Here is a 27511-nt window from a genome sequence, read left to right on the forward strand (position 1 = left end):
CCAAGGTGAATACACACCTCCTTTCCTCCATGCGCGTGGTCGAAGCCAATCCACGGGCGACCCTTAGGTCGCGTGACTGAGAAGCCCGCTCCGCCCCCGGGAGCCGTCAAAACAATTACCTCGAGCGGCAGCCATGATGAATTTAAAGGGGCAGTACCGGCAAGGGCGGCAGCCAGACCGACAGACTGCGGGTGAGTCCGTGAGGGTACCTCCGGGACTGAGGCTTGAGGTCCCGCTACTTCTTTTCCGCACTCCACGACAGATGAACAACCCCCCACCAGCAGATCTCACACAAGTCCAGACAGACTGAAAAACTCCGCCCCCCCGCGATTCTTCCCGCCCCTCGGCGTCCAGACAGACAGACAGACGGCCTGCCCCGCCCCCTGCTCTACCGACGGACTCATCGACCTCGGGATTCTCAGGTCCCTGGGTCCTCGCTCGTGACGCGGACCTCCGCCGCCCACCCGCACCTCTCCCCCGCGCCCCCGCCCATCTCATTCTGTCCCCACCCTGGGCCCCAGGGCAGGTCGACAGGCTGGGTCACTTCTCCGACCGCTTTCCCAGGCGGGGAGATCAACTCCCAGCGCAGTGTTTCCCTGTAACCCTGCAGCCGCTCTGTAGACCTGCCATTCTTCCCTGCATCATCAGGCGTCTGAGAGGCACCCTAAGGTGACTTCTCTCAGAGCCTGTTAGTAGGTGGTCATGACAGAGACAAAGCCATGAAAGTGAATGGGTCAGGAGTGACCAGGTCTTTCTCCTCACCCTTTCCCAGACACGCCCCTTGCCGCAGATCTCAGATCAAGTCTCACTCCCTTCTTGGGAGAAAATAGCTCCCCAGGCCTAGGGTGGGACGTTGGCTCCGGGAAGGAAGAGGGACACACTGGTCGCCTTTGAAGGCCTGTAGGTAGAGAGAGGGAGGGTGCTTGCCCTGAGTAGGGCTCTGTGCCAGGTCCTCTGGGTGGCTGTGAGGTGGTGAGAGAAGGGGTGGGAACGCTGGACTTCTGGACTTTGGGCAGGGCAGATCCTTGTGAGTCCCTGGCTACTGAAAGAGTTTCTTCCGGGCTCTGGCCTGAGCGCCACAGCCGAGGGTTCTGCTCTGTGTACCTACCGGTAAGAGGACTTCAAAGATGAGAAACAAGGCTCTTTTGAGGAAGTAGGAAAAGAGCCTGACACCTGGAGGGTGGGAAGTATGGGCTGACGGCCTAGTGGGGAGAGGCAGAGTTTACCGGGTTTGGAGATGCTGGCCTTAGCTCTGTGGGTGGCGCAGTCTGAAGACCTGGAGCTTTCTGGGCCCCTCTCATCTGGGTCGTGCAATGAAGGTGCCTTTTTTCCTTCTTCTCTCTCTTCCCTGTAACTTTGAAACCTGTATGGTTTCTATTTTTTGAAACCTCTGCACCATTTTCTTTATATCTCCTGTTTGCTTTAACCCTGTTTCCTTTGCAGCTTTCTCCAGACACCCTCTGTGTTTCCTATAATGCCGTCTCCCATCTGATTCCTTTTCCTATTCCTGACCCAAGCTCTCTCTCCAACAACACTTCCTATTCTCTTCCTAATTTCTAAATCTGTTTGCTAGTTGTCAGTACTTTTGTTCCTTCCATTGTCTTTCTTTGTTCAAATCGATTCCTCTCCCTCTCTCTTTCCCTTAGCTTTGTGTTTAGTGTTGTAGGCTCCTTTCCCACTGATCACTCTCTCTCCAATTAAACCAGAAGGTCACCCATACTCTCTCTTGTCTCTTCCCTCTAACCAAGGTACTCAGCCTCTCTTTCTCATCTTTACCCCCAATGAGCTCTGTTGTTTCTCCTCAGCCCAGGCAAGGTCCCCGTGGCCAAGATGTCAGGCCTGGTGTTGGGGCAGCGGGATGAGCCTGCAGGGCACAGGCTCAGCCAGGAGGAGATCCTGGGAAGTACCCGGCTGGTGAGCCAAGGGCTGGAGGCCCTACACAGTGAACATCAGGCTGTCCTGCAAAGTCTGTCCCATACCATCGAGTGTCTGCAGCAAGGAGGCCATGAAGAAGGGCTGGTGCATGAGAAGGCTCGGCAGCTGCGACGTTCCATGGAGAACATCGAGCTGGGGCTGAGTGAGGCCCAGGTGAGAGGGAGGAGGTGGTGCAAGTGGCTTTGGGGTCTGATTGGAGTTTTGGGGTCATTTAGGATCTCCTTGTCCTAGATGTTTGCCTTCATTCCTTCAGTAAACATGTATTAAGTCCCTTCTTTGTGCCGGGCACAAGTCTTCTGGGCACTGGAGACACATCACTGAACTCAACAGTCAAAAATCTTTGCCATCTCAGAGCTTACATTCTAGCTGGGGGAGGCAGACAATACACAAATAAGTAAATCATTCTGTACGTCAGAGTGATAATTGCTAAGAAAGAAGGGTAAGAATAAAACAGAGAAGAGGGTTGGGGGATATGGAGAGAAGATACACCTTTAGATAGCATGGTCAAAGAAAGCCTTCCTGAAAAGGTGGCATGTGAGCAAAGATTTGAAGATGAGGGAATGAGTCCTACAATAAATGGGGGAAAATCATCTTAAGCAGAGTGGACAGTACGTACAAAGGTCCTGAACTGGAGCCTTCTCGACAAGTTCAATGAGGGACCAGCGTGGCTGCAGGAGAGTGGATGAGGTGAAGCAAAATAGAAATTGAAGTACAAGAGGTAGAATGGTTGGGAGAGAAAGGGACAGATCATGTGAAACTTGAAGGTCATCATAGGACTTTGTTTTTACTCTGAATGAGATGAAAGCTATTGGAATATATTGAGCAGAGGAGTGATGTGGTCTAGCTTAACATTTTTTTTATAACTTTATTATTTATTTATTTATTTATTTATTTTTAAATTTATTTTGAGAGAGAGAGAGAGAGAGAGAGCATGCAAGTAGGGAAGGGGCAGAGAGAGTGAGAGAGAGAGAGAGAGAGAGAGAGAGAATCCCAAGCAGGCTCTGCACCACTAGGGCAGAGCCTGATATGGGACTTGAACTCACGAACTGTGAGATCATGACCCGAGTTGAAGTTGGACGCTTAACCGACTGAGCCACCCAAGTGTCCCAAGTCTAGCTTAACATTTAAAAGGTTCGGCTTGGGGCACCTGGGTGGTTCAGTCAGTTAAGCATTGACTCTTGATTTCAGGTCATGATCTCATGGTTTGTGAGATCTCCACTATCAACGCGGAGACTATTTGGGAAATTCTCTCTCTGTCTCTCTCCCTCTCTCAAAATAAAATAAAGCAACATTAAAAAAAAATAAAAGGATCATCTGGCTGCTGGGTTGAGAACAGAGCCTAAGTGAAAAGGGCAGAAACAGAGGCTTGTGAGGAGGCTATTGTAGTCATCCAGATGGGAACTGATGGTGGCCTGGCCCAGGGTGGTGGCTATGGAGCTGGTGAGAGATTGGATTCAGGGTATATTTTGAGGGTAGAGCTATTGCTACTCAATCCCGCCTCCTGGCTCCTGCCAGTTTTGCTGCCTCCCAGTAGGCTCCCCTTCCACTTATCCCCGACATTCCGATCCAGAGTCGGCACTTACAGGATGTGCCCATCTAGGTGATGCTGGCTTTGGCCAGCCACCTGAGCACAGTGGAGTCGGAGAAGCAGAAACTGCGGGCTCAGGTACGGCGGCTGTGTCAGGAGAACCAGTGGCTCCGGGACGAGCTGGCGGGCACCCAGCAGCGGCTGCAGCGTAGCGAACAGGCTGTGGCTCAGCTGGAGGAGGAAAAGAAGCACCTGGAGTTCCTGGGGCAGCTGCGACAGTATGACGAGGATGGGCACACCGCGGTAAGCATGCACAGGCAAGGCTGGCTTCGGGGCAGACAGCTGGGAGTCACTATGGACCTGGGGGCGGTTGTTCCATCTGGTGTAGGGGCCAGCAGTGCTGCACAGCCTGCCCCCACCTGGCAGGATGCAGGTCCTGACACCAACTCCAGACAACAGCAAGGTGGAAACAGTATTCACTCATTCAATCGACATTTAATTACATGACAGCTATGTATGCCAGGCACTGTGTGCTCTGCTGGGGGTGCAGCAGTGAACAAGGCAGACAGAGTTCTTGCTCTCACAGTTACAGGTTTGGGATGGGGGAAAGGCAGATAAGCACCTGGACAATTCCAATCCAGAATCCTAAGTGCTACAATGAGGGAAAGCATAGCAGAGTCAAGGAAGACCCTCCTAAAATTTGCTCTCAAAATGTGTGAAATTTAACCCTCACTCAACAGTCATTTATTTATCCTTCTGCCTTAGGCAGTGTGAGAGGATGTGTGTAAGGGAGATGTAAAGAACTATAAAAGAGGGGCACCTGGGTGGCTTAGTGGTGGTTAAGTGTCTGGCTTCAGCTCAGGTCATGATCTCAAGGTTCATGAGTTCAAGCCCCACATTGAGCTCTCTGAGGTTAGTGCAGAGCCTGCTTCAGATCCTCTGTTTCGCTCTCTCTCTGTGCCACCCCTCCACCCCACCACACTCTCTCTTTCTCAAAAATAGACAAACATTAATAATTTTTTTAAAATTTATGTTTATTTATTTTTGAAGGAGAGAGAGAGAGACAGCACGAACGGGGGAGGGGCAGAGAGAGAGGGAGACACAGAATCCGAAGTCCGAAGCAGGCTCCAGGCTCTGAGCCATCAGTACAGACCCTGATGCAGGGCTTGAACTCACGAGCTATAAGATGATGACCTGAGCCGAAGTTGCACGCTTAACCAACTGAGCCACCCAGGCGCCCCTAAATAAACACTTTTTAAAAAAATATTGGAAAAAAAAGAACTATAAGAGAGAGTTCTGCCTTCTCAAGCCTATAATATAGCTGTAGGGTCAAGGCTTACACATGAGAACACATATGTGACAACATAAAGGAGCAAATGCTCAGTGCTGGGTGAATGGTTGTCAGTATGGGAAAAATTCTAAGATTGGTTTGTGGGGGCTGGAATGGCCTGAGAAGGATTCACAGATGGGGTACAGGGATGGATAGGTAAGATTAAGGTTGGATTTTTTAGCTGAACAGGTTAGGAGTTGGGCTGGATTTTGATGGATGATGATGAGGGGGAGGGAGGAGCTTTCTAGACTAAGGTTGGGTATGTGTCATATATAAGACTCCAGGACTAGAAAGCTGGCCTGTCCCAGGGAAGTAGGATGATTTGCAAGGGACAGACACATTGGTGAGTCTGGGTGGGAGGGTTGGAGGTGTTTGTACAAGGCTAACATGCCTGGTGGGGCAAAGCAAATTTGCCCATGTCGAAGTAGGTGAGACACTGAGGGTTGAGCACTAAGTCCAGAGTGAGTGGTAGCAGTTGAAGGGCACAAGGCTGAGCTCGACCCTTTGAGTACGTGTCAATAAGATCAGACACACTCCTTGCCCTCAGGAAAGACAGGACAGACATATAATCAGTGTAAACACACAGGGATCAGCACTGGGCTATAATTACAAGAGTTGAGGAGGAGAGGGGTGGAGGCTAAAGAATGAGGATACTTAGAAAGCTCTTAATGTGAAGGAAGGAGAGTTACAGACAAGAGCAGTATGAGATTGGCGGACAGATGCTGGCCTTCCCAGGGGCAGAGACATGAACAAGGGTCTTCTCACCTGTCAGTGATTTCATGGGTTAGAGAGGCCCTGAAGAGGCTGCTTGGGGATATCTTGGCCTAGACATGTTGCTTCCTCCCTTCCAGGAAGAGAAGGAGGGTGATGCCACCAAGGATTCCCTGGATGATCTCTTCCCCAATGAGGAGGAAGAAGACCCCAGCAATGGCTGTGAGTCTGCCTCTGGAGCTGGAGGGTGAAGGGGGGCAGCAGAGGGCTGGTCCCAGCTGTGGCCTGCCTTGCATACAGGATGCTCACCTTCCAGAAATAGGTTCTGCACTTTCCCTGGATATAGGGCAGGGACTGGGCTAGTGCTTTGATTTCCTCAGCCTCCCCATTATTCATCAACACTTAAACACTTCATGTGTACTGGGCACTATGGTAGGCACTAGGGATACCAAGTTGAGAGTGATGAAGTTCTCGCCAGTAAGGAGCTCATAGTCGAATGGCATAATGACCCTGGAGTCATGGAAGAGCATGAACTCCTCAAGGGAAAGAACCAGGTCTTATTTTTGTATCCCTGACACAGCCCCTGGCTTATCCTGGTTGAGTAAGTTTTTTCGAATGAATGAATTAGTGGGTGAACAAGTTGGTTTGTGAGGGGCCCAGGTAGAAGGGAGTGGGCAAAGGAATAGCAGGTTGAGGTGGGTCTTAGGGAAAGGCCTGGTGAGGGGTGGGCACAGGCACGCAACAAGACATGGAGAGGACAGACGGCAAAGGGGAGAAGAAGAGTGCCCTGAGGAAGTCTCCTGTTCAATGTCTGCGATGGTTAGTGTCCCGTGGCCAGGGTGCCCAGCACAGCGGATACGAGATCCCGGCGAGGTTACGGACACTGCACAACTTGGTGATCCAGTATGCTGCCCAGGGTCGCTATGAGGTGGCTGTGCCTCTCTGCAAGCAGGCACTGGAGGACTTGGAGCGCACATCTGGCCGCGGCCACCCTGATGTCGCGACCATGCTCAACATCCTTGCTTTGGTGTATCGGTGAGTCCTGGCCTCTTCCTCTCCCAAATCAGCCTCCAGATTCCCACGTTGAGCCACCTTTGGCTCCCATTCCTCCTCTCCACAGGGTACCTCTTCTCACTGCTGGGTCTCCTAAGTGACCCAGTAGGGGCCTTCTCTTGCACCAGCACTCTTGTTCTTTCTGTACCTGAGCCCTTGACCTCAGAGACACTCATCTCTCAGGCTCTTTGCTTCTCCATTCTCTCCTTTGGGGAGGGTCTCTTTCCCTCTTTTTCCATCTCTTGCATCCTATAGCTTGTCTCCACTTGGTGTGGCAGTGTTCTGCATCCAAGGATAGGTGTGTTGGTGAGCTCTCGCTGCTTACCCCAGGCTTCCTGTCTCCTCATGGGGGCCCCAATCCCTAAATGTACCTCCGTATTCCTAAAGGGAAGGAAGGAAGAAGATGGCTTGGGTCAGAGTTCGGGGTAACCCCTTGTTACTTCTCTCCTCTTCCAGGGACCAGAATAAGTATAAGGAAGCTGCCCACCTGCTGAATGATGCCCTCAGCATCCGGGAGAGCACCCTGGGCCGGGACCACCCTGCAGTCAGTATTCCTTGTCCTCCTTGCTCCATGCTATTTTGGCTTCCCTTAGTTTGTTTATCTGCTGCCCTCAGCCCACTCACTAGGGGTGCTCAGGGTAGAGGCATGAGGGCTCCATTCTTCCAGGACTCTCTGCTAAGGCCAGTGGTTCTCAACTCTCTGAGACCCAATGACTTGATCTTTTTTTTTTTTTAAATTTTTTTAATGTTTATTTATTTTTGAGAGAGTGAGACAGAGCGGGAGCAGGGGGAGGGGCAGAGAGAGGGGGAGATACCGAATCGGAAGCAGACTCCAGGCTCTGAGCCATCAGCACAGAGCCTGACGTGGGGCTCGAACCACAAACTGTGAGATCATGACCTGAGCCAAAGTCAGATGCTCAACAGACTGAGCCACCCAGGCACCCCCCAATGACTCCATCTTATAACAAGTATTTTCCTGAAGCATAATTCATAGATGCTATAACTGACCTACACATACAATTCCAAAAAGTATTGAGTGAGATTGGGCCACATAGGGCTCTATGCGGAGCCTGCTTGGGATTCTCCCTTTCTCTCTCTCTGTCCCTCTCCCACATGTGCACACGTGCTCTTTCTCTCTCTCAAAAGAAATAAATAAACTTAAAAAAAAATGGAATGAGGAAAGTAACTTACAATAAAATAATATATAGTATACGTCACAATGAAATGAAAATGTAACATGGTAACAGTTTTACTGAGTACAACCATGCAAGAAAACATACTATATGATTTACCTATAACTAATATAATGTATAACTTTAGATTTAGAAAAAGTATAAGACCAGTAAGACATTTTATATAAGAAGTACTAAAAAAATGACAGAGCAGGGGTGCCTGGCTGGCTCAGTCAGAAAAGCATGCAACTCTTGATCTTGAGGCCTATGCCCCACATTGGGTGTAGAGATTACTAAAAACATAGATAAATAAAATTTTTTAAAAAATGACAGAGCAGAAGTATTGATGGGTACGAGACTAAGATCCAGTGTTAGACTAACAACAGGCCAGATTTATTCGTACATGATAAGAAAAAGAGAGAAATAACCTTAAGTAGGGATAACATGCCAAGACAAATGATCAATTGTAACAGTGGAGAAAATGAGAAGGTATTTTTGCAAATGCGTTGTGTGAACATAATTGCCTATGTTACAACATGTGATAGGCACAGATGATGTCACTCGGAAAACATAGCTCCTATCTTGATATCTCGCTAAGTGTCAACAGCTTACAGCGTTTGACTGTCTGGGAGGACATTCCAAAGTTAACAGAGCTGTCCCACACGCGCTGAACATCCTTGGCTTCCCACAGATAATAGTGCCCCCAATCTTTATGGCAACCAAAAACCCTACAAAACCTCACCTACAGAAATATCTAAAAATCCCCCTAGAGGGCGATACCACTCCCAGAGAGGACCTCAGAACCTCCAGTTCAGTTGCTTCTCCCCGCTGTCGCCTCTGGCTAGGAGACAGCAGAGTCCAATTCTCTTGGGAGTTGTGCAGTGTGGGGCCCTGTTGTGCGGGAGGAGGAGGAACTCCAATGTTCCAGGTCCCTGAAAGCACTGATGCTGAGAGGACGGGCCTGTCTTCCTAGGTGGCTGCCACACTCAACAATCTGGCTGTGCTCTATGGCAAGAGGGGCAAATACAAGGAGGCAGAGCCACTGTGCCAACGTGCACTGGAGATTCGAGAAAAGGTGCCTGTGCTCGCTCACTGTTCCCTGCTGGGGTGATCCTTCCTCCATCATCTCTCTTCCAGATTACCCTCCTCAGTCACTTCTTTTCTCAACCCCCCATCTCTGCCTCTTCCCTCCTGTCATTTCCTCTCCCTTGTTCCCCAGGTAGGCATGTGCACACACGATTATACGCACCCCCCCCCCCCGCCACAGTCATTAGCCATCTTTCACTCCTTTACTCCCCTCCAGGTCCTAGGCACTGACCACCCAGATGTGGCAAAGCAGCTGAACAACCTGGCCCTGTTGTGCCAAAACCAGGGCAAGTACGAGGCCGTGGAGCGCTATTACCGGCGGGCACTGGCCATCTATGAGGGGCAGCTGGGGCCGGACAACCCTAATGTAGCCCGGACCAAGAACAACCTGGTGAGGGAGGAAGGGATGAAGTCCTTGGAGAGCAGGGAAGGGAGAGCACCATACTGTGGTACACGAACCTTGTCATCTTTGTGTGTCTGGGGCTGACTTTGGGCTGAGGGATCTGCCTCATTCCAGTGGGAAGGCGAAGTCCCCTAACCTCCTGGGAGTGGAATGAGAACACCCTTGACCCTGCAGCTAGAAAAGGAAGTGTGAAGAGGATCTCTGGGGAAGGTCATAAAGAGACCAAGAAGTGGAAATCCCTGAGCCCTGCTGAGACTTTGTCTCTGTCCTGTGTTTTTGCCTTTCTGCCTGCAGGCTTCCTGTTACTTGAAACAGGGCAAATATGCTGAGGCTGAGACGCTCTACAAAGAGATCCTGACCCGGGCCCACCTGCAGGAGTTTGGGTCTGTGGACGGTAAGTGGTTGGCCCCGGGGAGAGGGGGAGCTGAAGGGTGGAAAAGAAATGCAGACCACAGGTGGGGGGTTAGGCCCTAGTGGTTCCCAGGCAGAGCCAAACCCCTTTAGTCCAGCTTTAGTCCATCTGCTGGGTGTCTGGGTCCTGGCTCCCCCCATACTGTCTAGCTCTGTTCTCTAACCTTACCACTCCATCCTGTGTACCCCTAGATGACCACAAGCCCATCTGGATGCATGCAGAGGAGCGGGAGGAAATGAGCAAAGTGAGTGCGGGGCCCATCCTGGGGAGCCCGAGGCTGCCAGGGCCTCTGGCTTACTCCTTGCACTAGCCCAGCGCCTGACTTACTTCCCACCTGAGCACCAGCCACAGATGCAGGGTGCCTTCCATCTGGGCAGCCCAGCCTGCACCGAGCTGCGTGCATGCCAGCATCCCTGTGCTTTCATCTCTGGCTTCCCCTCCCCTCTGTTCTGCAGAGCCGGCACCGAGAGGGCGGCACACCCTATACTGAGTATGGAGGCTGGTACAAGGCCTGCAAAGTGAGCAGGTGAGCTGCCATGGAGAAGCTGTCTTGGCCTCGGACACTCTCCATCCGAGACCTGATCCTGGCCTCTGGGGCCTTTTCCCTTCTTCCCTTTGACCTTGCGTTGGCCTTAGCTCTGCCCCTTCTCTCTCTCTCGTTTCTTTTCTGAATCCATCTTTACTTCCTTCCCACAGCCCCACAGTAAACACCACTCTGAGAAACCTAGGAGCTCTGTACAGGCGCCAGGGAAAGCTGGAGGCAGCCGAGACCCTAGAAGAATGTGCCCTGCGCTCCCAGAAACAGGTCAGTGACCAGGAGGGGATAGGGAAGGAGGTCCGGAAGGTAGGCCCTGGGGATGGGGGACCACTGACACTTCTTGTGAATCTCAGAAGATTAGAGGAGAGGCTGAGGAGGAAGCCGAGGAAAGGAAGGTGAGACACTCTGTGACTGTGGTTATTTTTAAGTGTGTTCTCACCCTTTCACCTGCCCTTTATGGTCAGGACTCCAAGTTCGAGGTTCATATCACTAAATGGGACTATTGTGAGGGAAGCTGTGTGGGGCGCCTGGGTGGCTCAGTTGGTTGAGTGTCTAACTCTTGGTTTTGGCTCAGGTCATGATCTCACAGTTCATATGATCGAGCCCTGCGATGGGCTCTGTGTTGACAGCACAGAGTCTGTTTGGGAAAAAAAGCAGACTTAGGGAAAAGAAAAAAAAAGGAAACCATGTCCTTTCACAATTTGAAGAATCTACTGAGGAGGGGCATAGGTGGTGTGAGTGAGGGAGTTGAGGTTGAGGGGACCCCAAAGTCAGAGTTTCTCAAATTGTGGGTTGTGACCCATTAGTGTGTTTTTAAAAAAAAATTTTTTAGTGTTTATTTTTGAGAATGAGAGAGACAGAGTGCAAGCAGGGGAGGGGCAGAGAGAGAGGGAGACACAGAATCTGAAGCAGGCTCCAGCCTCCAAGCTGTCAGCACAGAGCCCCAGGTGGGGCTTGAACTCACAGAGCGCAAGATCATGACCTGAGCTGATGTCGACCTGAGATCATGACCGACTGAGCCACCCAGGCACCCCTCATTAGTATTTTTTTTCTTTTAAAGTTTATTTATTTATTTTGAGAGAGTGTGGGGGGGGGGGAGGGGCAGAAAGAAAAAGAGAATCCCAAGCAGGCTCTGCACTGTCAGCATGGAAACAAATGTGGGGTTTGAACCCATGAACCATGAGATCACGACCCAAGCCAAAATCAAGAGTCACTCAGTCAACTGAGCTACCCAGGTGCCCCTCATTAGTGGGTTTTGAAATCAATTCACTGTGGGCCATAGTTAAAATACATACGTATCTCTATGTAGGAATGCATTGCAAAGAGAAAAGGTGAGTATCTTTCCAGTATGTGTATACTAGGACATCACAAGGGAAAATGTTTTCTTTTTTGGGGCCAATGGTGAAAAAAGTTTGAAAGCCCCATCCTGAGTCGTTAAGGAGTTCAGAGTCCCAGCTCCTTCCTTTTCCTTCCAGGGTACTGACCCTATCAGTCAGACCAAGGTGGCTGAGCTACTTGGGGAAGGTGACAGTGGAAGGACCTCCCAGGAGGGCTCTGGGGGCAGCGTGAAATATGAAGGAGGTGAAGATGCTTCTGTGGCTGTGGAGTGGTCAGGGGTGAGTCTCATTATTGCCCCTTGATTTCTCCTGCTCCCTCCTGCTGGTGGTGGTGAGAGGCTCTGGGCCTGCCCATGTAGGACATGAGCCCACGTTGTCCACATTCAAGTTCAGTTAACCAATCCCTTTCAGGGGTATCTGCAAGCCATCTATGATGAGGCTCTTGTTTTCAATCACTAGGCTTTTGGGGGAGGCGGGATGCGTGCTGAATAAATGGCGGCAGTAGACTCAGAAGCCAGTCTGCACAGGATCTCCTTAGCTTCTGTTCCCCACCCCCTCTTTGCCAGGATGGCAGTGGGACCCTGCAGAGGAGTGGTTCTCTGGGCAAGATCCGGGATGTGCTTCGTAGAAGCAGTGAACTCCTGGTGAGGAAGCTCCAGGGGACTGAGCCTCGGCCCTCCAGGTACACAGAGAGACTGAGATACGGCAAAGCAGGCCAGTAAGCCCTTGCCTCCAGCTCCTCTTGGCCCCTCGTCTCTGGAGAAGTGTCTTGAAGAGAAACATGGAGGAGGTCAATGGGATGGCCATGGAGAAAGAGTTTGGGAAAAATGGGTGCCCCAGTATTCGGGAAAAGTGTCTGAGGAGATGCTGGTTATGGACAACGATAAGAGAGTGTGTATGTGTGTGCGTGGGGGGGTGTCAAATGGTGGGGAGGCAGTGATTTGACATGTGTGGCAGTACCCAAGAGGCCCACAGTGTTAGGCCAAGAGGCCTCAGTTCTTTCTTTTTGCATTGTAGCAGCAACATGAAGCGGGCAGCCTCCTTAAATTATCTGAATCAACCCAGTGCAGCACCCCTCCAGGTGAGAGCAGCACTCGTGAGCATATTGGTGGATAAGCGTGAAAGGGTAGCCGTGGATCAAGGGAGCAGAAGTTAGAGAAGAGGAGAGAATCCTTTGGGGTGAAGACTCCAGCCAGGGAATTGGAGTAGGGCAGATGAGAATCAAGCAGACAGCTTGTAGAGGGTGGTGACCACCAAGGGACAGTTTGGGGCCAGAGATGGCAGCAAATAAATTAATCAGGAAAGGAACAGGAAGTGATGTTCTCTAAACTGGTACTTTGGAATTATTAATAATTCAAGAATGATTTGGGGATACTAATTGCTTTTCCTCCTGCAGCCACCATATTCTTCACCTTGGGGACTCAGTAGCAGATGAGAAGGGAAAAATAAAAAAGTATTAAATTATCTACATTTGAGACAGCAATAATGACTTTTTTTTTTTTTTTTTTTTTTTTTGAGAGAGAGAGAGAGAGAGAGAGACAGAGCACAGGTTGGGGAGGAACAGAGAGAGAGGGAGACACAGAATCTGAAGCAGGCTCCAGGCTCCGAGCTGTCAGCACAGAGCCTGACGCGGGGCTCGAACTCACAAGCAGTGAGATCATGACCTGAGCCAAAGTCAGACAGACGCCTAACTGACTGAGCCACTCAGGCGCCCCAATAATGACATTTTCATGGGAAGAGACTATTTGTATCAACACATTCAAAGTATATGCTGATGTGCATGTGGCTCTTCCCAGTGTTTTCTCCAGCAGATTGTGGCCTTCTTGAAACTCCTAGAAAAGGTTAAAAGTAAACAGAGTCACGGAGCTTGGGACTGAGGTTACAGCCTCCGTCCTAGGTCTACAGATACACTGCAGCCATAAAATGGATAGACTCCAGGGGACAGTCTTTGTGAGGCTGAGGTCCCTGGGCTGATGGCATGGTGTTGTCTGTTTCAGGTCTCCCGGGGCCTCAGTGCCAGCACCACCGACCTCTCTTCAAGCAGCTGACATTCAACCCACCCACCAGGTCTGCTGGGTCTCCCCCCAGACAGCCCTCTCAGCATTCCCTATTGCTCCTGGCTCTTCCAGCCCCAAGGTGGGACAGTGAAGGGAGAGCAGTTAACCAGAAGATTGCTGCTGCCCTAGGGTCTTGGCTCCCTCCTCAGGAATCTGCCTCAGGAAGGACCCTCAGGACATCCTCTCCCCGTAGTCCTCTAGAGTAGCTAGCTCTGAGGCCCCCAAGATGCATAAGGAGCAGGTATGCATCTCAGAGATGGAGCCTGCTGCTGGCTTTTCTGTCAGAGGGATGGGGCTGGCCAGCCAGGCTGCCTTGATCTGGCCTCTCTTGTTCCCTCTGCTGCCTCACTTCAGGTCCGTGTATTTCACTTTTCTTAAATAAAAGAATCAGGTAACCATTTTGCCACTTGAGTCCTGACGGAAGAGAGTATGGAGCAAGGGTTGTGTGGGGGCCCTTCACAGAAGGGCAACGGGCAGTGATGGATGGGGCAACACAAGAAGTGTTGATTCTTGGATCTCTCCTCTCTTCTCTTCCCTTGTTTGTATCCTCTCCAGCAGGGCCTGCAGGAAGGCATCTGGGGGATGGGGGAGGAGGCCCACAACCGAAGGAGAAGGTGCTATGGACTGGGTTGTCAGGGACATGTGGTGGCCATGTGGCAGGACCCTGGAGTCCTGGCGCCACTGCTCCGGGCCTGTGAGGCCCTCTGTGGCTGCCCCTCCTCCTCCCAGCTGCTTGGGGGAAGGGAGGTCTAAGCAGGCCTGGGGGGCCCTCCCGAGCCAGAGGGGGATGAAGCACTCACTATCCATCCCCTCTCAGCATATCCTGGAGGCCTGAGCAGCAGCTGGGGCCCATCTTCTAAAGCTTGACTCTTCCTGACCCGCCTCCTACACCCCTTGCTGCTTTCACAACAAAGAAAGAATGTGGGGGTGGTGGCGCTGGGGGTGGGGGGTGCCTGGAACAAGGGCTGCACTGGGCCTCCCCACAGCTGGAGACTTGGCCATGCCCTGCAGCCCAGACTGCCCGGAGATGGACTTGGGATAAATTTGTCAGTTTCACGGCCTTCAGCCAGGCTGAAGCCGAGCCTGTTTGTACCTTTGGGCTCAGATTGGTCCAGAGCCAAACCAGAACCCAGCCATGCACTGGTCCCTCACTTCTTCAGGGGTTCTACAGTATCTCCGGGCTACCTTGCTTGGGGACATCAAAGACACCCTTCTGTTCTAGGTCTTCCTCAGGATTTCTGGTTGCTGAGAAGTGAGCCAGAGCCCACATTTCCCCACTCCTACCCAGAGAATTTGGGGGAACCGTTGGTCAGAGCCCCCAGGAAGGCCCAGAACTGACAGTCCTCCCCAGGGGCCGGCCACAAAAGTCACTATGGTTCTCTGAGTCCCTGCAGATTGAGCGGGCGGTAGGCACAGCGGACGCTCCCCTACCTCGTCAGGTCCCCCGCACTCCCCGGGGCCTCCCTTCTTCAGTCCCCCGTCCATCTCCAGACCCCTCCCCCAACTGCGAGCTCCTCCCCCGCCACGGCGGGGTGGGGGCGTCGAGGGGGCGGGGCGCCGCGCGGCGGCCGGCGGGGAGGGGGCGTCGCGGGGCGGGGCTTGGAGGCGGTGGCTGCGGCGGCGGCGCGCGAGGGTTCGGAGGTACCAGCGGCGCGCGGCTCCGGCTCGGGACGCCTCGGGCTCGGGCTCCGGCTGCGGCTACTGCAGCGGCGCCCGCGCTCCGGTGCGCTCCGCCTCCCGGGCCCGCCGCGGAGCGCAGTTCGCGCGCCCGCCGTGCGCCGGCCGGCTCCTCTCCCCGAGCCCGCCGCCGCGATGGGAGCTGCGCGGGGAACCCCGAGCAGCCTCCGCCGGCTGCCTCTGCTCAGCGTCCTGCTGCTGCCGCTGCTGGGCGGTGAGTCGCGGCGAGCTGCGGGAGCGGGGCGCGAGAAGCGCGGGAGCCCCGCGGGCAAAAGGGGACACCGGGGAGGTGGCTTTGGGTGGCTGGGCCAGGCAAGACACTCTGGGGTGGTGGCGAGGTCTCGGTGGGCGCGAGGTCTCGGCGGCCGGTTTGGCTAACCCCCCACGGACTCGCTCGGGGCCCCTCTCCCTTCGCGCCCGTGAGGACACGTTTCCAGCCGCCACAGAGTTTTCCCGGTCTGAACGGAGAGTTTGCTCGGGAACTGCCGGGAGTTGCCGGCTCCCGGGCCCCGGTGGCGAGTTTCTTTTCGGGGGGGAAACGACTCCCTTCTACTTGGGGGGGCGCGGTGAGGTGGCTGGCGGCGGGGGAGACGGAGTTCCCCCAGTAGTCTCAGCCTAGGTGAGGGGGGCCGGCCTGGGGCCGGATGCGGGACCGACCTGCGACGCGCAGAGCGCGGAGCTTTGTTACCTACGCCGGCCAGACGCTCCCGGCTTCCCTCCTCCAAGTTCCCGGGCCAGACTGGGACTCCTGATGGCCCTGCTGGTGCGGGCGGAAGAAGGGGAGAATTAGGGGCCGCCCCGTCTCCTCCAGTTCCTGGGCCCGAGCCCTGAGCCCACTCCCAGCCGGGTCGAATCTGGGGAGCGGAGAGTCCGAGGCTGTCGCGGTGACTAATGTGTGAAGGCCGCTGCCAAAATCGGGCATGGCCGGCCTGCAAAGGTGCGGACGGGGTTTGTTCTGCTCCTTCCTGGATTTCCATCCTGTCTCTCCGCACCGAGGAAAGAAAATCTCTCATTCTACGGACAGAAAGGCAAAAAGAGTTCATTCTGCCCTTTCTTGGAGGGCCTCAGCGTTTTGATGAGGGTGTGGCCGGTATCTACAGGGCAGACAGGACCCGACACCCCCGCTCCCTCCCCCCCCCCCAGCCTTTATTTCCTGACTTGGTCACACCTGAGAGTCACCAATGAGGTGTTGAAGTGCTTTACGGGAAAGCACCAAGCTACCTGCACACCCCCAACAGCCTGGACTGGAAATATGTCCCCCACAACACACACACACACACACACACACACACACACACACACACACACACACACATATTCTCTCTCTCTCTCTCTCTCTCTCTCTCTCTCTTTCTTTGGTAATGATCCTGGCAGCAGCCCTTTCTGGAGGAACTCTGCCCAGGACACCTGGTCCTAGCTTATCACTTTCCTCTTTCTTGGAAGAGTGGCCATAGAGAGGGTGGGGGTAGAGAATAGCCTTTTCTGACATCTCCCTTGGCTTGCCAGCTGTTGGGAGGTTCTGGTGCTTATGGAATCAACATCTCCCCCACCCCTAGTTAAATGGAGAGGTAATTGTAACTCAAGACGGAGAGGTAGGAACAGGCTCCAGGGATTCGTAGGAGGTGTTTCTGGAGCTGCCCTGTGTTCCTTGTGATGTGTAGGGTGGTTATTGCTCATGGCAGAACCCACATCTGCTCCCAGAGGAAGTATGGAAGTTTTTTTGCGCAGCCAGGATCGGGGGCCCAGCCATATGGGTGAGCAGCTCCAGCTCCCAGGCTTCGCAGGTCGGTGGCTGGGTTTGGGTGTGTGCGTCGCCTGATTTGGCTGTCTTCCCTGCTGATGTTTAGAGTTCTGGAGTCAAGGGGAGATTCTGGTGGGGACTGGGCCCTTGTTCGTTCAACAAATGCTAAATTCCTAAATTCCTTGTGTGAGAAGATGACTCTGATGTTAATCGATGTTAATCCGGTGACGGGTGTTTAGCATAGAGGGGGGTCTTGGGGGAAGTTAGGGCAGGCAGGCTGAGGGCTTGGGACTGGAGGTCTGGAATCTCCTCGGGGGGTGGGGAGATGTCTTGTGCTCAACAAAGGAACATTTTAATGAGAGCCTTAAATCAGTTCCACCAAATGTGCCTTGGTGTGGAACCTGTCCATGTGCTGTAAACAATTTCAGCCGAGGCTGAGGCGCCTGCTGTCTTCTGGTGAAATCCGGGGACTCAACCCACCCCCAGACGGCATGACTTCAGGGGGCAACGATTTTTTAATAGATTATAGTAGATTTTTCCATCTTACTGTTTAACTGTGTAATTAACTGGAGTTTTAGTGAGACCCTGCTGTTAATAAGGCCGGAGTGAGGGACCTACTCTGGCTAGGTTTTTGGATTAGACCATTTTGAAGTTTGGGCAATTATGCTGTAAATGGCTGAGTAGCTTTCCAAACTTTGAGATCCCTGTTGTGATAAATACGGCGGAGGGGGAAGAGAGGGCTTGGTGTTGAAAATCTGGGAGTCTTATCACCAGCTGTTTGAGTGGTCAGTTGTGGTCACTACCTATCACCATTCCCATCTCCCCTCTCTGGGTTCTTCCTTCCAGGCTCTTGTGTCTTTTGGGCAGGTTGAGTTGTCACATTCAGAGATAGGCTGTCCTGCGGATTCCTTGAGGCTCTGCAGCCTGTAATTCAGGCCTAGGAGTTGCTTTTATCAGTGATGGGTTTCCTCAGTTGTTGGGAAGTACCTGCTGTGGGAGGGCAAGGGTAGTCTGTGCACATCACTTGCTGAGGGATCTGATCACACTCGTGGTGTTCAGAGCGGGGCTGAATGGTGGAGAGAGCTGTGCAGGCTGTGTATTTGGCAAAACAGCAACTTGAAGTCTTTGACAGGCCCGGTGGCCCTGGGCAAATTTCTTGACCTCACAGTTTGCCTCCTCTGTAAAGGGACTTAACTTTCTGGAGTTGTGCAGAGGATTAAATGTAATGAAGTCTATAAAGGGCCCCTTTCTTGTTCTTCCCTCTCCTGGGGTATGCTTCCCACATACCTTTCCAGCCTCACAAGTCACCCCCAACCAGAAACATTTTCCACCTACTGGACCTTCCATTCCAGCCCAGCTAGTCAATTTACCATCCCCTAAGACATGTGTGGTTTCTCAGACCTTTCTTTCCTCTCAGGCCAGTCCTTGGTATGTGTTGCCTCCCCCATCTCTCTCTTGCCCGGCCCCACTTCCACTTTTGTCCCCAGAGCTGTCCCATTCTCCTGCCAGAAAGACGCCTGTAGAACTTTTGGACTCTGTCATTCTTAGGACATGTCCATATTTTTGTCCCATTTGAGTTTTAACTTTCTTTCTTTCTTTTGTTTATTTACTTTGAGAGAGAAAGGGAGAAAGCCATTAGGGAAAGGGCAGAGAGAGAGGGAGAGTGAGAGAATCCCAAGCAGGCTCTGCGGTGACAGCAGCGAGCCCATCGCGGGGCTCGAACTCATGACCCGTGAGATCGTGAACTGAGTTGAGGTGGACTCAACTGAGATCGTGACTGAGAACTCAGTCACTCAGCTGACTGAGCCACCCAGGTGCCCCTCAAGTTTTAACTTTCTAAAGTGCCCCCCCTTGTCGAATTCTTTACAGTATCATTTAAAATGAGTCCTTTTCTAGGCTTATTAAAAATGAACCTTTTGGGTACAAGGCAGAGCAATCAAGGGCAGAAGTAAACATCCCCTTTACCTCCGAGGTGTTGGGGGTCCTGTACCCTTTCCACCTTCTCTGGGTTGGGGCTGCCTGTTGTTCCTCCTTGTACCTGCTCTGCCAGGACTGAATCAAGGGGTCAGACCATCGTTCCCTGTTTCTGGGCTGTCCATTCTTTGTTGATGTGCTAGGGCTTCTGGCTTTCCCCAGACATTCTGGGCAGGGGTAACCACTTCTACATGTGAAGCTGGCCTGCCTCAGAGTCTAAAACTGGGAGCTGTATAGGGGCCATTCAAAATAAGGCCCACAGAAAAGTGGCACCAACACTCCCTGGGAGCACAAGTCAGAATTCCAGTCTGCATTTAATAAGCTCCCCAAGGTGGGGCAGCTGGGTGGCTCAGTCAGTTAAGCATCCAACTTCAGCTCAGGTCATGATCTCCTAATTCGCGGGTTTGAGCCCCTCTTCAGGCCCTGTGCTGACAGCTCAGAGCCTGGAGCCTGCTTTGGATTCTTTGTCTCCCTCTCTCTCTGCCTCTCCCCTTCTCTCTCTCTCTCTCTCTCTCTCTGTCTCTCAAATAAACATTAAAAAACATTAAAAATAAGCTCCCCAAGGTGACTGTACCCCAAAGTTCCAGAAGCTTTCAAATTAGGGACCCTGAATCTTGAACAGTATTTGAACATTTACCTTAAATAACTTTTAATTCATGGGAACTCTGGTGTGACATGTGCACTTAAAAATTACCTCACCAAAAAAAGAAAAAAAAATTACCTCACTTTGGGTTGAATTTGAGTTAGATTTTGTCAGGAAACCTGTCCATTAAACGTGTGACTCCAGAAGGTGTGCGGCAGTAAGTGTGATATTCAATTCCTCCTGGAGCCTCAGCTTTTCCTCGAGGAGCGTATGTCTCATTTTATAATGAAAGTCAGCGGAGAAGTTGGATTTGTTAGGCAGAAATTTCGTCGGTGGATGACTTTTCAGGAATACATTTGATTCATAAAGGGAGGCGGCGTCTCTGTTGGGCTTTGGCGATGGTTGTTGAATCTTTGGAAGACTTCATGTTTTGGAGTGAAGGGGTTTGTGTGTTTGTGTCTAAGCCAGTGGGGCTTCTGTGAGACTCATCTGGGATGGACGTTGGCCGGTTCCGACTCTAATATTTGAGCCAAGAGCAGTTTGGGGCCAGGGATTCAGTCTTTGGTGTTTTCCTGATGGAAGAAAGGGTCATGAAACAGGGCTGGGTGTCCTTGGCCTGCATCCCTCAGACTCCTCTGCCCTTCCTAGCCTCAGTAGCATGCTTTTCTGCTCTGTGCCCCTGGCACTACCCCTGGCAGAGCCACATGGAGGGGTTACAGGTTCAGGGCCACGCTTGCTGGGGGGCGGGGAGGGCGGGCTCTAGCCTTGCCTTCGAGCTGGCTGCCTGCCTCTCTTTTGGATTCCTGCTCTGGCCCCCCCCATCGCCTGGTCCTTTTGTCCCCAAAGCTGCCATGGTGACTGGGTTAGAGTCCTGTCTTGGGGTTCTCTGAGTTCACCGCTGAGTGCACATGTGGCCCTGCTGAGCCCCTTGGCGCTTTGGTGGAGCTGGCACAGAAGCTGCTACAGCTAGTCAGTGGTTTGAGGAAGCCCTCTGCAGTGTGTCACTTTTTCCATCCTCTTCTCTGCGTTCAGGCCTTTTCCCTCCCAGTAATGCTACACAGGCGGCAGTGGGGCAGGGAGGAAGCTTTGCTGGAAGGGCTGACACACGCAGGCGCCTTTCCCCTCTTGCAGCTTGGATTGGGGTCACCAAGCTCCGGTGTCCCTTTGTGTGATGACACTGACTGAATACACAGGTGAGTGGAACGCAGTCTAGTGGGTGTCCTGTGGATCCCAAGTTCCTGCCAGAAGCTTAGACCCCGATGAGCAAGGCTATGCAGCTGCTGGGTTAGGTGGGTATTTAATGGCTGGAAACTAGGTCTGGAGTTATGGGGGTAGGGACTGTGAGTCACACGTTAGGAAGATGTAGATTTCTGGTCCAGAGACCACCAGGTAATACAGAAGGAGGGCAGGTAACCAGAGGACCTATTTAAACTTTGAGCTGTCTGGGCCTTACGGTCGACCTGGTCCTGGCTCAATTGCTGCCCATCCGAATCATCGGGGAAGGAGTCAGAAAAGGCATTTTCCTTCCTTACTTGTTAGGTTCTGTTGTAATTTTTGAATAGCCAATCCAGGCATGGCTCACATCTCAAAAGGAAATGGCATCTTAAAATTGCTTCCCAGGAAAAGTAAAATAAAATTGTTTCCCAGGAGATTCTTACCTACATTCAGGTTTGAGAACCACTGGGTTGCCATAAGGAGTTTGTCCGTCCAAAGTGGAGGCGTGGTGATGAGAAGGGTTGGTATTGATATTGAGGGGCTTAGGATGGGGTCTGTTCCAAATGTATTTGAGTGTTTTCTGTGGGTGAAGCTGTCTCAGGTGGGGTGGGAGACAGGAAGGAGACACGATAGAGAGATGTGAATCACGTCAACTGCAGCAAAAGACACCACTTGGTAAAATGCTGAATAGAAGGCCATTCTAGAATGTGTAGGAGAGTAAGTCCATGATGCAGGCGCAAAAGGGTAGTAGAAGGGCTTCGGAGAAGAGAGAGCATTGAATTGCTAGTAGATGTAGGCTGTGGTGACCGATCAGAATGACAAAAAGGCATTGTACCAGGAGTCTGAAAACTTAGGTGGTTCTTGTCTAACATCACACACATCAATGTATGATAAAGGAAGAGAAGCGACATCTGTGGTCCTGTGACACCTGCTTTTCTATATTTTGGTCCGGGCTCAATTGCCGCCTAGCCACATGACCTCGAGCTGGTGAATTAACCTTTCCGAGACTCAGTTTCCTCATCTGCAAAGTACAAGTGCTGAGGAAATTATGATGTAGTACTCCCACCGGAGGTGGTTGACCCAGGGGTGCAGTCCCTCTGGTCAGCTCCGATGTCTGTTCCCAGAGACTGTCCTGACCCTTTGTCTCCTCTTAATGTGTCAGCCTTTGTTTCCAGTCCTCAATCCCTAGCATGGTTTGCAAGGCTCAACAAAGTTGCTCTTGACGGGCAGCTTTAGAAATGGTTTCCTCATTTGAGAGCACAGATTGTCTAAATGGGTCTCAGTATTCCAACAGCAGCTCAGAAATGTGAGCACGGCCACTTCGCATTTTCTGGTGGGAACTCTTCCCCCTCCGTCCTAGTACCAGATTCTCCCAGGGTGCTCAGTGCTGGTGTGGAGTCACCATCTCCCTCGGCATGCTAATGTTCTTCTGGGGAGAGGGTAGGAAGCTGTGCTTCTTGCAGCTTAGGCAGACTTTTATGATACCCAAGGGAGGGGCTTTGGTCATCACAGAATGGCTGTGGGGTTTCCCCAGTCAGTTGCTCTGGGTCGCTTGGGTGAACTTCTACCAAATACCATGGGGAGGTTCCCAAGGTACGATGTGGTCAGGGATGGAGGGCTCTCCCCTGTGGGTGGTTAAGGAGGTCAGAGTAGGCAGTAGCATGCACTGCTTTCCCCCCAGGAGACACACTGGCTCTTTTTTGCCCCTTCTGGGGCGCCGTTGGTGAGGCAGTGAGGAGAATGATTGTTTCTTTGGGGCATGGATGGCTGAGATGTCCCAGCAGCTAGCTCATAGAGTGCCCTTGTGCAAATTAGAAATAGGCACCCTTTCTCCAAGTGAATGCAGCCCTGCATCAGGACGCAGGGCAGCCAGGTCAGGCTGTGTGCTGACAGCTCAGAGCCTGGAACCTGCTTTGGATTCTGTGTCTCCCTGTCTCTTGGCCCCTCCTCTGCTCACTGTCTGTGTCTTTCTGTCTCTCAAAAATGAATAAACATTAAAAAAAATTAAAAAAAAAAAAAAGGACACAGGGCAGTATTTCGGTATTAACACCTTGGCTGGGCATCTTGAGCAGTGCACAACCTGAATAGTCATATGTGGCTGTCCCATTGGAATGAGTGTCTCTTTGCTTCTCAGCTGATGGTCCAAGATGATTTTGGTGACCTCTAGTCTAATACTATGTCTTAGTTGAGCCATTTTCACTACTATTCACCTCCCTCCTGTGGTGGTGGGGTGGGACACTGCTGCTCTCATCCCACACTGTAGGAGAAGCCTGGGAGGTGGGGGCCCCAGTGCTGTACCCACTCCATATTATATGTCTGTAGCTGCTGGGGTCTTGGTCTGTGTCTAGGCTCCTCCCCTAACCCAAGATTTTACTGCCTTGCACATGCAGGCTTCTAAAGCCTTATGTAATAATTAATAAAGAAGGCTGGCTGAATCTTCAGGGAAGAGGGCCTGCTCAGGCCACATCTCATTAAGAAGTATCAGGCTTGCCTGTCTCCTGTGTCCTCTTTCCCTGGGCACACTGGGGACCTCCAGTGGCTCCAGGTAAAGTGTGTAGGCTTGCCTATTTTAGAGGAAATCCTGCAAGAGTGGTGGTATCACTTTAGTGGCAAAGATGGGTGTTGGTGGGCTCGAGTTCTCGGTACCTGGAGGTGTGAGGTGTACATCCCTCCTGAGGAGGGCCTGGGAGGGAGACATGGGCCCTGTTCCCACATTTGCCACAGACTTCTCATGTGATGTTGGGCAAGTCCCACCTTCCGCTCTGGCCTCAACTTGAGGACACAAGACCTTGGAAGACCTTTAAGGTGGTTGTCTTTGGGGCTCACCCAGCGTTGCCATATACAACGTCCAGCTGTGTTTATTTTTTTTTAAATTTTTTAAATGTTTTATTTATTTTCGAGAGAGAGAGAGAGAGAGCGAGAGAGCACATGTAGGGGAGGGGCAGAAAGATAGGGAGACGCAGAATCTGAAGCAGGCTCCATGCTCTGAGCTGTCAGCACAGAGCCTGATGTGGGGCTCGAACTCATGAACCATGAGATCATGACCTGAGTCGAAGTTGGACTTAAGTGACTGAGCCATCCAGGTGCCCCCACCTGTGTTTCTGTTACATGTTACACGCCCTCCTCCTCACCCTTGGTTTTAGAGAGAGGACTTTAAGGGCTGCATTTTGTTCTGGAGTCTCTAGTGCATGGGCACAGATGTGTTTAGACTCGATCAACTGGTGATGTGGGTATTAGGGTTTAATTCTTGGATGTGAAGGGGAATGGAGAAGTTTGAGTAAATTTTGGAAAGGTTTGGGAAAGAATTCTTACGAAGAAAAAAAAAAGGAAGAGTTTTTATCTGAGTAAAAGAAGGCAGAAACTTACCTGGTTGGTCCTCAAAGTACTGGAGGGACTAGTGCCTTGGTGAGGAACACCTTTTCGTTTGTACAGAAGGGGGAACCACTGAAGGGAGCCTTTAAGCTGGAAGGAGGGGCTGGGTGTGCTTTGGGAGAGCCTCCTCTGTAATCCCAACAAGCGGACCTACCTTTGCAGTTGACAGAATGCTTTTGCTCACACTGACTTTCGATCCTATTCCCAAGGCTCACAGGTATGCAGGATGAGGGCGGTTGGGTTTTTTTTTTTGGTGGGGGGAGGCGGGGTAAAAGGATGGGAGGCATTTGACAGGGAAACTGAGGTACAAAGTATGATCCACTCAGGACTGCAGAGCTGGTAAACGGGAGAGCTGATTCTGTGCTCTCATATATCCTAGAGGCTGTGAAGTGTTACACACACACATGCCTTGGAGTGGGGTGAACTCAGAGTGGGCTGAATGTGGGGGAGTGGATTTGGCAGGTGACATAACTGTCTGGGTGGGGTTTAGGAGCAGTCCTGTTAGAGGATCGGGAGCCTTTGCTCTTTCTGCGTAAGGAGTTGTATCAGTAACTTATGCATGCAGAGATCTTTTGGGCCACAGCATTCAAGATTGCCAATTTTTCTTGCTCTTATAAATTTTTGTTGTTGTTGTTCTTACAAAACAGCAAGGTTGAGGTTTTCAATGGCCCATTCAGAGGCTTGTGTACATGTTAAAGTTTTTAGTTATGGTCAGGCTATGTAATCTAGAAGTCCAGAACACCGTGCCCGAATCCCCACGATTTGAGCTTTTCTCATGAACCTCTGAGTCCTCCATCTCTTCCGCCTGGTGCTTCTGGAAGGTCACGGGCAGTTACAGGCCCTGGCTTGCAGGTGTATTGCCACATTCCAGACCAGTGTGCCTGCTGGGAGTTGCACACTAAGGTTACGCTGTGGTGGAGACCACGTAGGTGGTAACAGAGTCATCACTGCTGTGGATAATAGAGTTGCTGCCTCTAACTACTTTTGTACAGATGGATGAGCCCACACTTGGTGGTACAGGCCCTGGCACATAGTAGGGACATGATGGATGTAGGTTTCCCTTTCATGTCTGACTTTGGAGGCAGGTCTTTTAATTTTCAAGAGATTTCAGAATTGCTTGGACAATGACCAATGACAGTCGAGGAGATGTACGTTTTTTAGTGCCAGGTACATCTCCCTTTAGCTGAGCTGTGAACCGCTCTTGGCAATCCTGCTAAGTTTGTTCTTCTGCTTCTGAAATTCTAGGATTCCAACATGGGAACCTGTATCCTATCATTGAAGGGGACAAAGTGGTATTTGGCGTTCTGATTCTGTTGTAGCTCGTCTGTTCAAAAACAAGAGAAGGTTCCTTTAGGTCAGCAGGTCCTTAAAGAGGGGATGTGCTAGGATAGCATGTGAGATCCCAAGGTCATTTCCAGCTACCTGAAAAACAAAATTCACAAACAAAGAAAATGGTTGTCTTGTAGCCTTAGAGGGGGAAAAAACCAAACCAAAACAAAAAACCAGTAAGAAGTGCTGTTGGTCTCACAGCGCCAGCTACAAAGAGCAAACCATCCTATCTGTTTGGTTAATTTAGCAGATTAACCCGTTGTTAAACTGACCAATTTAGAAAATGCCCAACTTGCAAGCAGCTTTGTGCCTGTGATCCAGCCTGTGATCCTGCCTGTGATCCGAGCTCCTCCTCCACCGCAGGGGTCCGGGCCTCCTGCGGGAGGAGCTTCCAGGGGGAGGAGGGGCTGCTGGGCCCAGGAACAGCCCCGGGGGGCCTGGAGGAGGATCTCTGTCTGCTCCTTACCACTCCCCTCTTTCTGAAAAATCCTTAAAACAAAAGACTTTTTATTTAGTAAACACACACCCTGCCTCGTTGAAGTGTCTTGAGTTTGTTGGTACAGTACAGGCCGAGGGGTGGCGAGTTTTCCCTTCATTGTAAGGGACTGGGGTGCTTCTCTGGCCTCGCATGCCTTTTTTTCCCTCTCTTTACCTTTGTTTCCGGGGCCATTTGAACAGGGTCTGAGAGGTCCTGCAGAGCTGGCCTGCTGTGTCTCTCTCCTTGAGCCTCCCTGTGAGACTTACTTTCCCGGGCCCCCCTGGAGCTGTTGCCAGCAACCCAGAAAGGAGGCAGGGGAGCTTGGGCCAGCCGGGGCCGGGCTTGGGTGGCACCCCTCTCTGTCCCCTTCCCACCCAGCCCAGATCAAAGGAGCCCTCCTCAGGGAGCGGGGAAATACCTCTCCCAATAGCCCCACCAGTGAGTAAACAGCCAGGGCCTCTTGTAGCTTTTGAAGCGGGGTGCTGCAGGCCTGGAGGAATGCAGAACATTTCACTTTAGGAGTGGACTTAGGTTTCCACTGCTTTCGGTATTTGCAAATTTGAAACAAATGCCCTCATTTAGCAGCAGGCAGGCTGGGCAGTAAACGGGGGCTGTTTAAGGGCGTTTATGGCGGTCACAGGTATTTGTGGGTAGAGGGACCCCAGCAGGTTTGGAAAAGGACAGAAGGTTTATGGTTAGGTGGGTTGTACAAAGACCTCAGCCAGGTCTCTGGTGGAGGGTTGTTGTTAGGTGGGCTTTGTCATAAAAAGCATTGCTGCCTCCTGCCCACTGCCCCCCCCCCCCCCCAGGAAGTATCTCTTTCTGGCAAACAAAGGGGGTTGGGATGGTGTTTATCCCCCTGAGGCTGATGCTAAGGGCCTTGTCCCTCTCCCCTCTAGTTTGGCTGCCAAAGTATCAGATTTCCAGTGAACCCTTCCTTCTTCCACCCCCGCAGCTTGAAAGGCTCATTAAATGTGCTTTATATATAACAAGTTGGCTGAGAGGTTCCCCCTCACTTCCAGCCAGTTTTGTGAGGAAGGAGCTAGGAAAACCTGTTTTCCTTTTGTTGTTGTTTCTGGAAGTAGATCTGTGAAGGAGCAATTGCAAAAAGACCCGGATTTTAGCAATCAGCCAAGCAAGTGTTACTTGCCTTTGATGGGACTGCTTAGCTGGGGATGGTCTGCCTGAGGCCTGCTGGGTGCCACCGCCCCCCTCCCCGGGAAATTCAGAAATTATTTAAGAACTGAGTTCTGGCTTCACAACTTGCTCCTGAGAGACCCTAGGTCTGTTCACCTCTTTGAGCCGCAATTTCCCCTTTTGTAGGAGGATAAAGGTAATAATACCAATCCCATGAGGGTGCTTGTAAAAATTAGGTGAGATAGTACTGTCTTTCATCAAAACTCTAAGGTGCTTATTTTTCAGTTTCACATCTTTGAAACCGGATGGTAACACGATTGTGTTCTAGTTTAACTGGGACCATTTCCTTTTCGTGTAACACAAAAAACCGTGCATCCTAATGTCGGTGGCATCTTTGAAATTCATGTGTATGTGAAGGACTTAGTCTGTCTTAGAGTGAATGC

The 27511-nt window shown here is 51.6% G+C and overlaps 2 protein-coding genes across 4 annotated transcripts in view; both read left to right on the forward strand.

Annotated features, from left to right (window-relative positions):
• Positions 1 to 20: 20 nt before the first annotated feature.
• On the forward strand, positions 21 to 13957 carry KLC4 (kinesin light chain 4). 3 transcript variants are annotated; one of them, XM_042938829.1, is made up of 17 exons: positions 21 to 191; positions 285 to 422; positions 1806 to 2088; positions 3536 to 3766; positions 5645 to 5726; positions 6329 to 6539; positions 7014 to 7101; positions 8703 to 8804; positions 9033 to 9206; positions 9513 to 9612; positions 9822 to 9874; positions 10086 to 10156; positions 10327 to 10435; positions 11644 to 11784; positions 12072 to 12187; positions 12523 to 12586; positions 13503 to 13957. In XM_042938829.1, exons 3-17 carry the CDS (start codon positions 1831 to 1833, stop codon positions 13551 to 13553), a joined length of 1851 nt encoding a protein of 616 aa, XP_042794763.1. In that variant the 5' UTR covers positions 21 to 191; positions 285 to 422; positions 1806 to 1830; the 3' UTR covers positions 13554 to 13957. The 3 variants fall into 3 exon arrangements, with proteins under 3 accessions (XP_042794763.1, XP_042794762.1, XP_042794761.1); XM_042938828.1 differs by having other exon boundaries at positions 30 to 191; positions 285 to 1110; XM_042938827.1 differs by lacking the exon at positions 285 to 422 and having other exon boundaries at positions 30 to 191.
• A 1253-nt stretch (positions 13958 to 15210) lies between these two features.
• Positions 15211 to 27511, forward strand: part of PTK7 (protein tyrosine kinase 7 (inactive)) — a 62820-nt gene continuing 50519 nt past the window's right edge. Inside the window, exon 1 of the mRNA XM_042938826.1 lies at positions 15211 to 15453. Coding sequence (XP_042794760.1) covers positions 15375 to 15453 — 79 coding nt within the window. The 5' untranslated portion in view covers positions 15211 to 15374. The remainder of the gene's footprint in view (positions 15454 to 27511) is intronic.

The sequence above is a fragment of the Panthera leo genome, chromosome B2, assembly GCF_018350215.1.
Source record: "Panthera leo isolate Ple1 chromosome B2, P.leo_Ple1_pat1.1, whole genome shotgun sequence".
Classification (NCBI taxonomy): domain Eukaryota; kingdom Metazoa; phylum Chordata; class Mammalia; order Carnivora; family Felidae; genus Panthera; species Panthera leo.

Bases quoted from the DNA above. Each gene is read 5' to 3' on its own strand.
- KLC4 (XM_042938829.1), top strand. From the start codon at position 1,831: ATGTCAGGCCTGGTGTTGGGGCAGCGGGATGAGCCTGCAGGGCACAGG. The intron at 8,805-9,032 runs GTGCCTGTGCTC...ACTCCCCTCCAG, and splicing joins CACTGGAGATTCGAGAAAAG to GTCCTAGGCACTGACCACCC. The intron at 10,157-10,326 runs GTGAGCTGCCAT...TCCTTCCCACAG, and splicing joins AAGGCCTGCAAAGTGAGCAG to CCCCACAGTAAACACCACTC.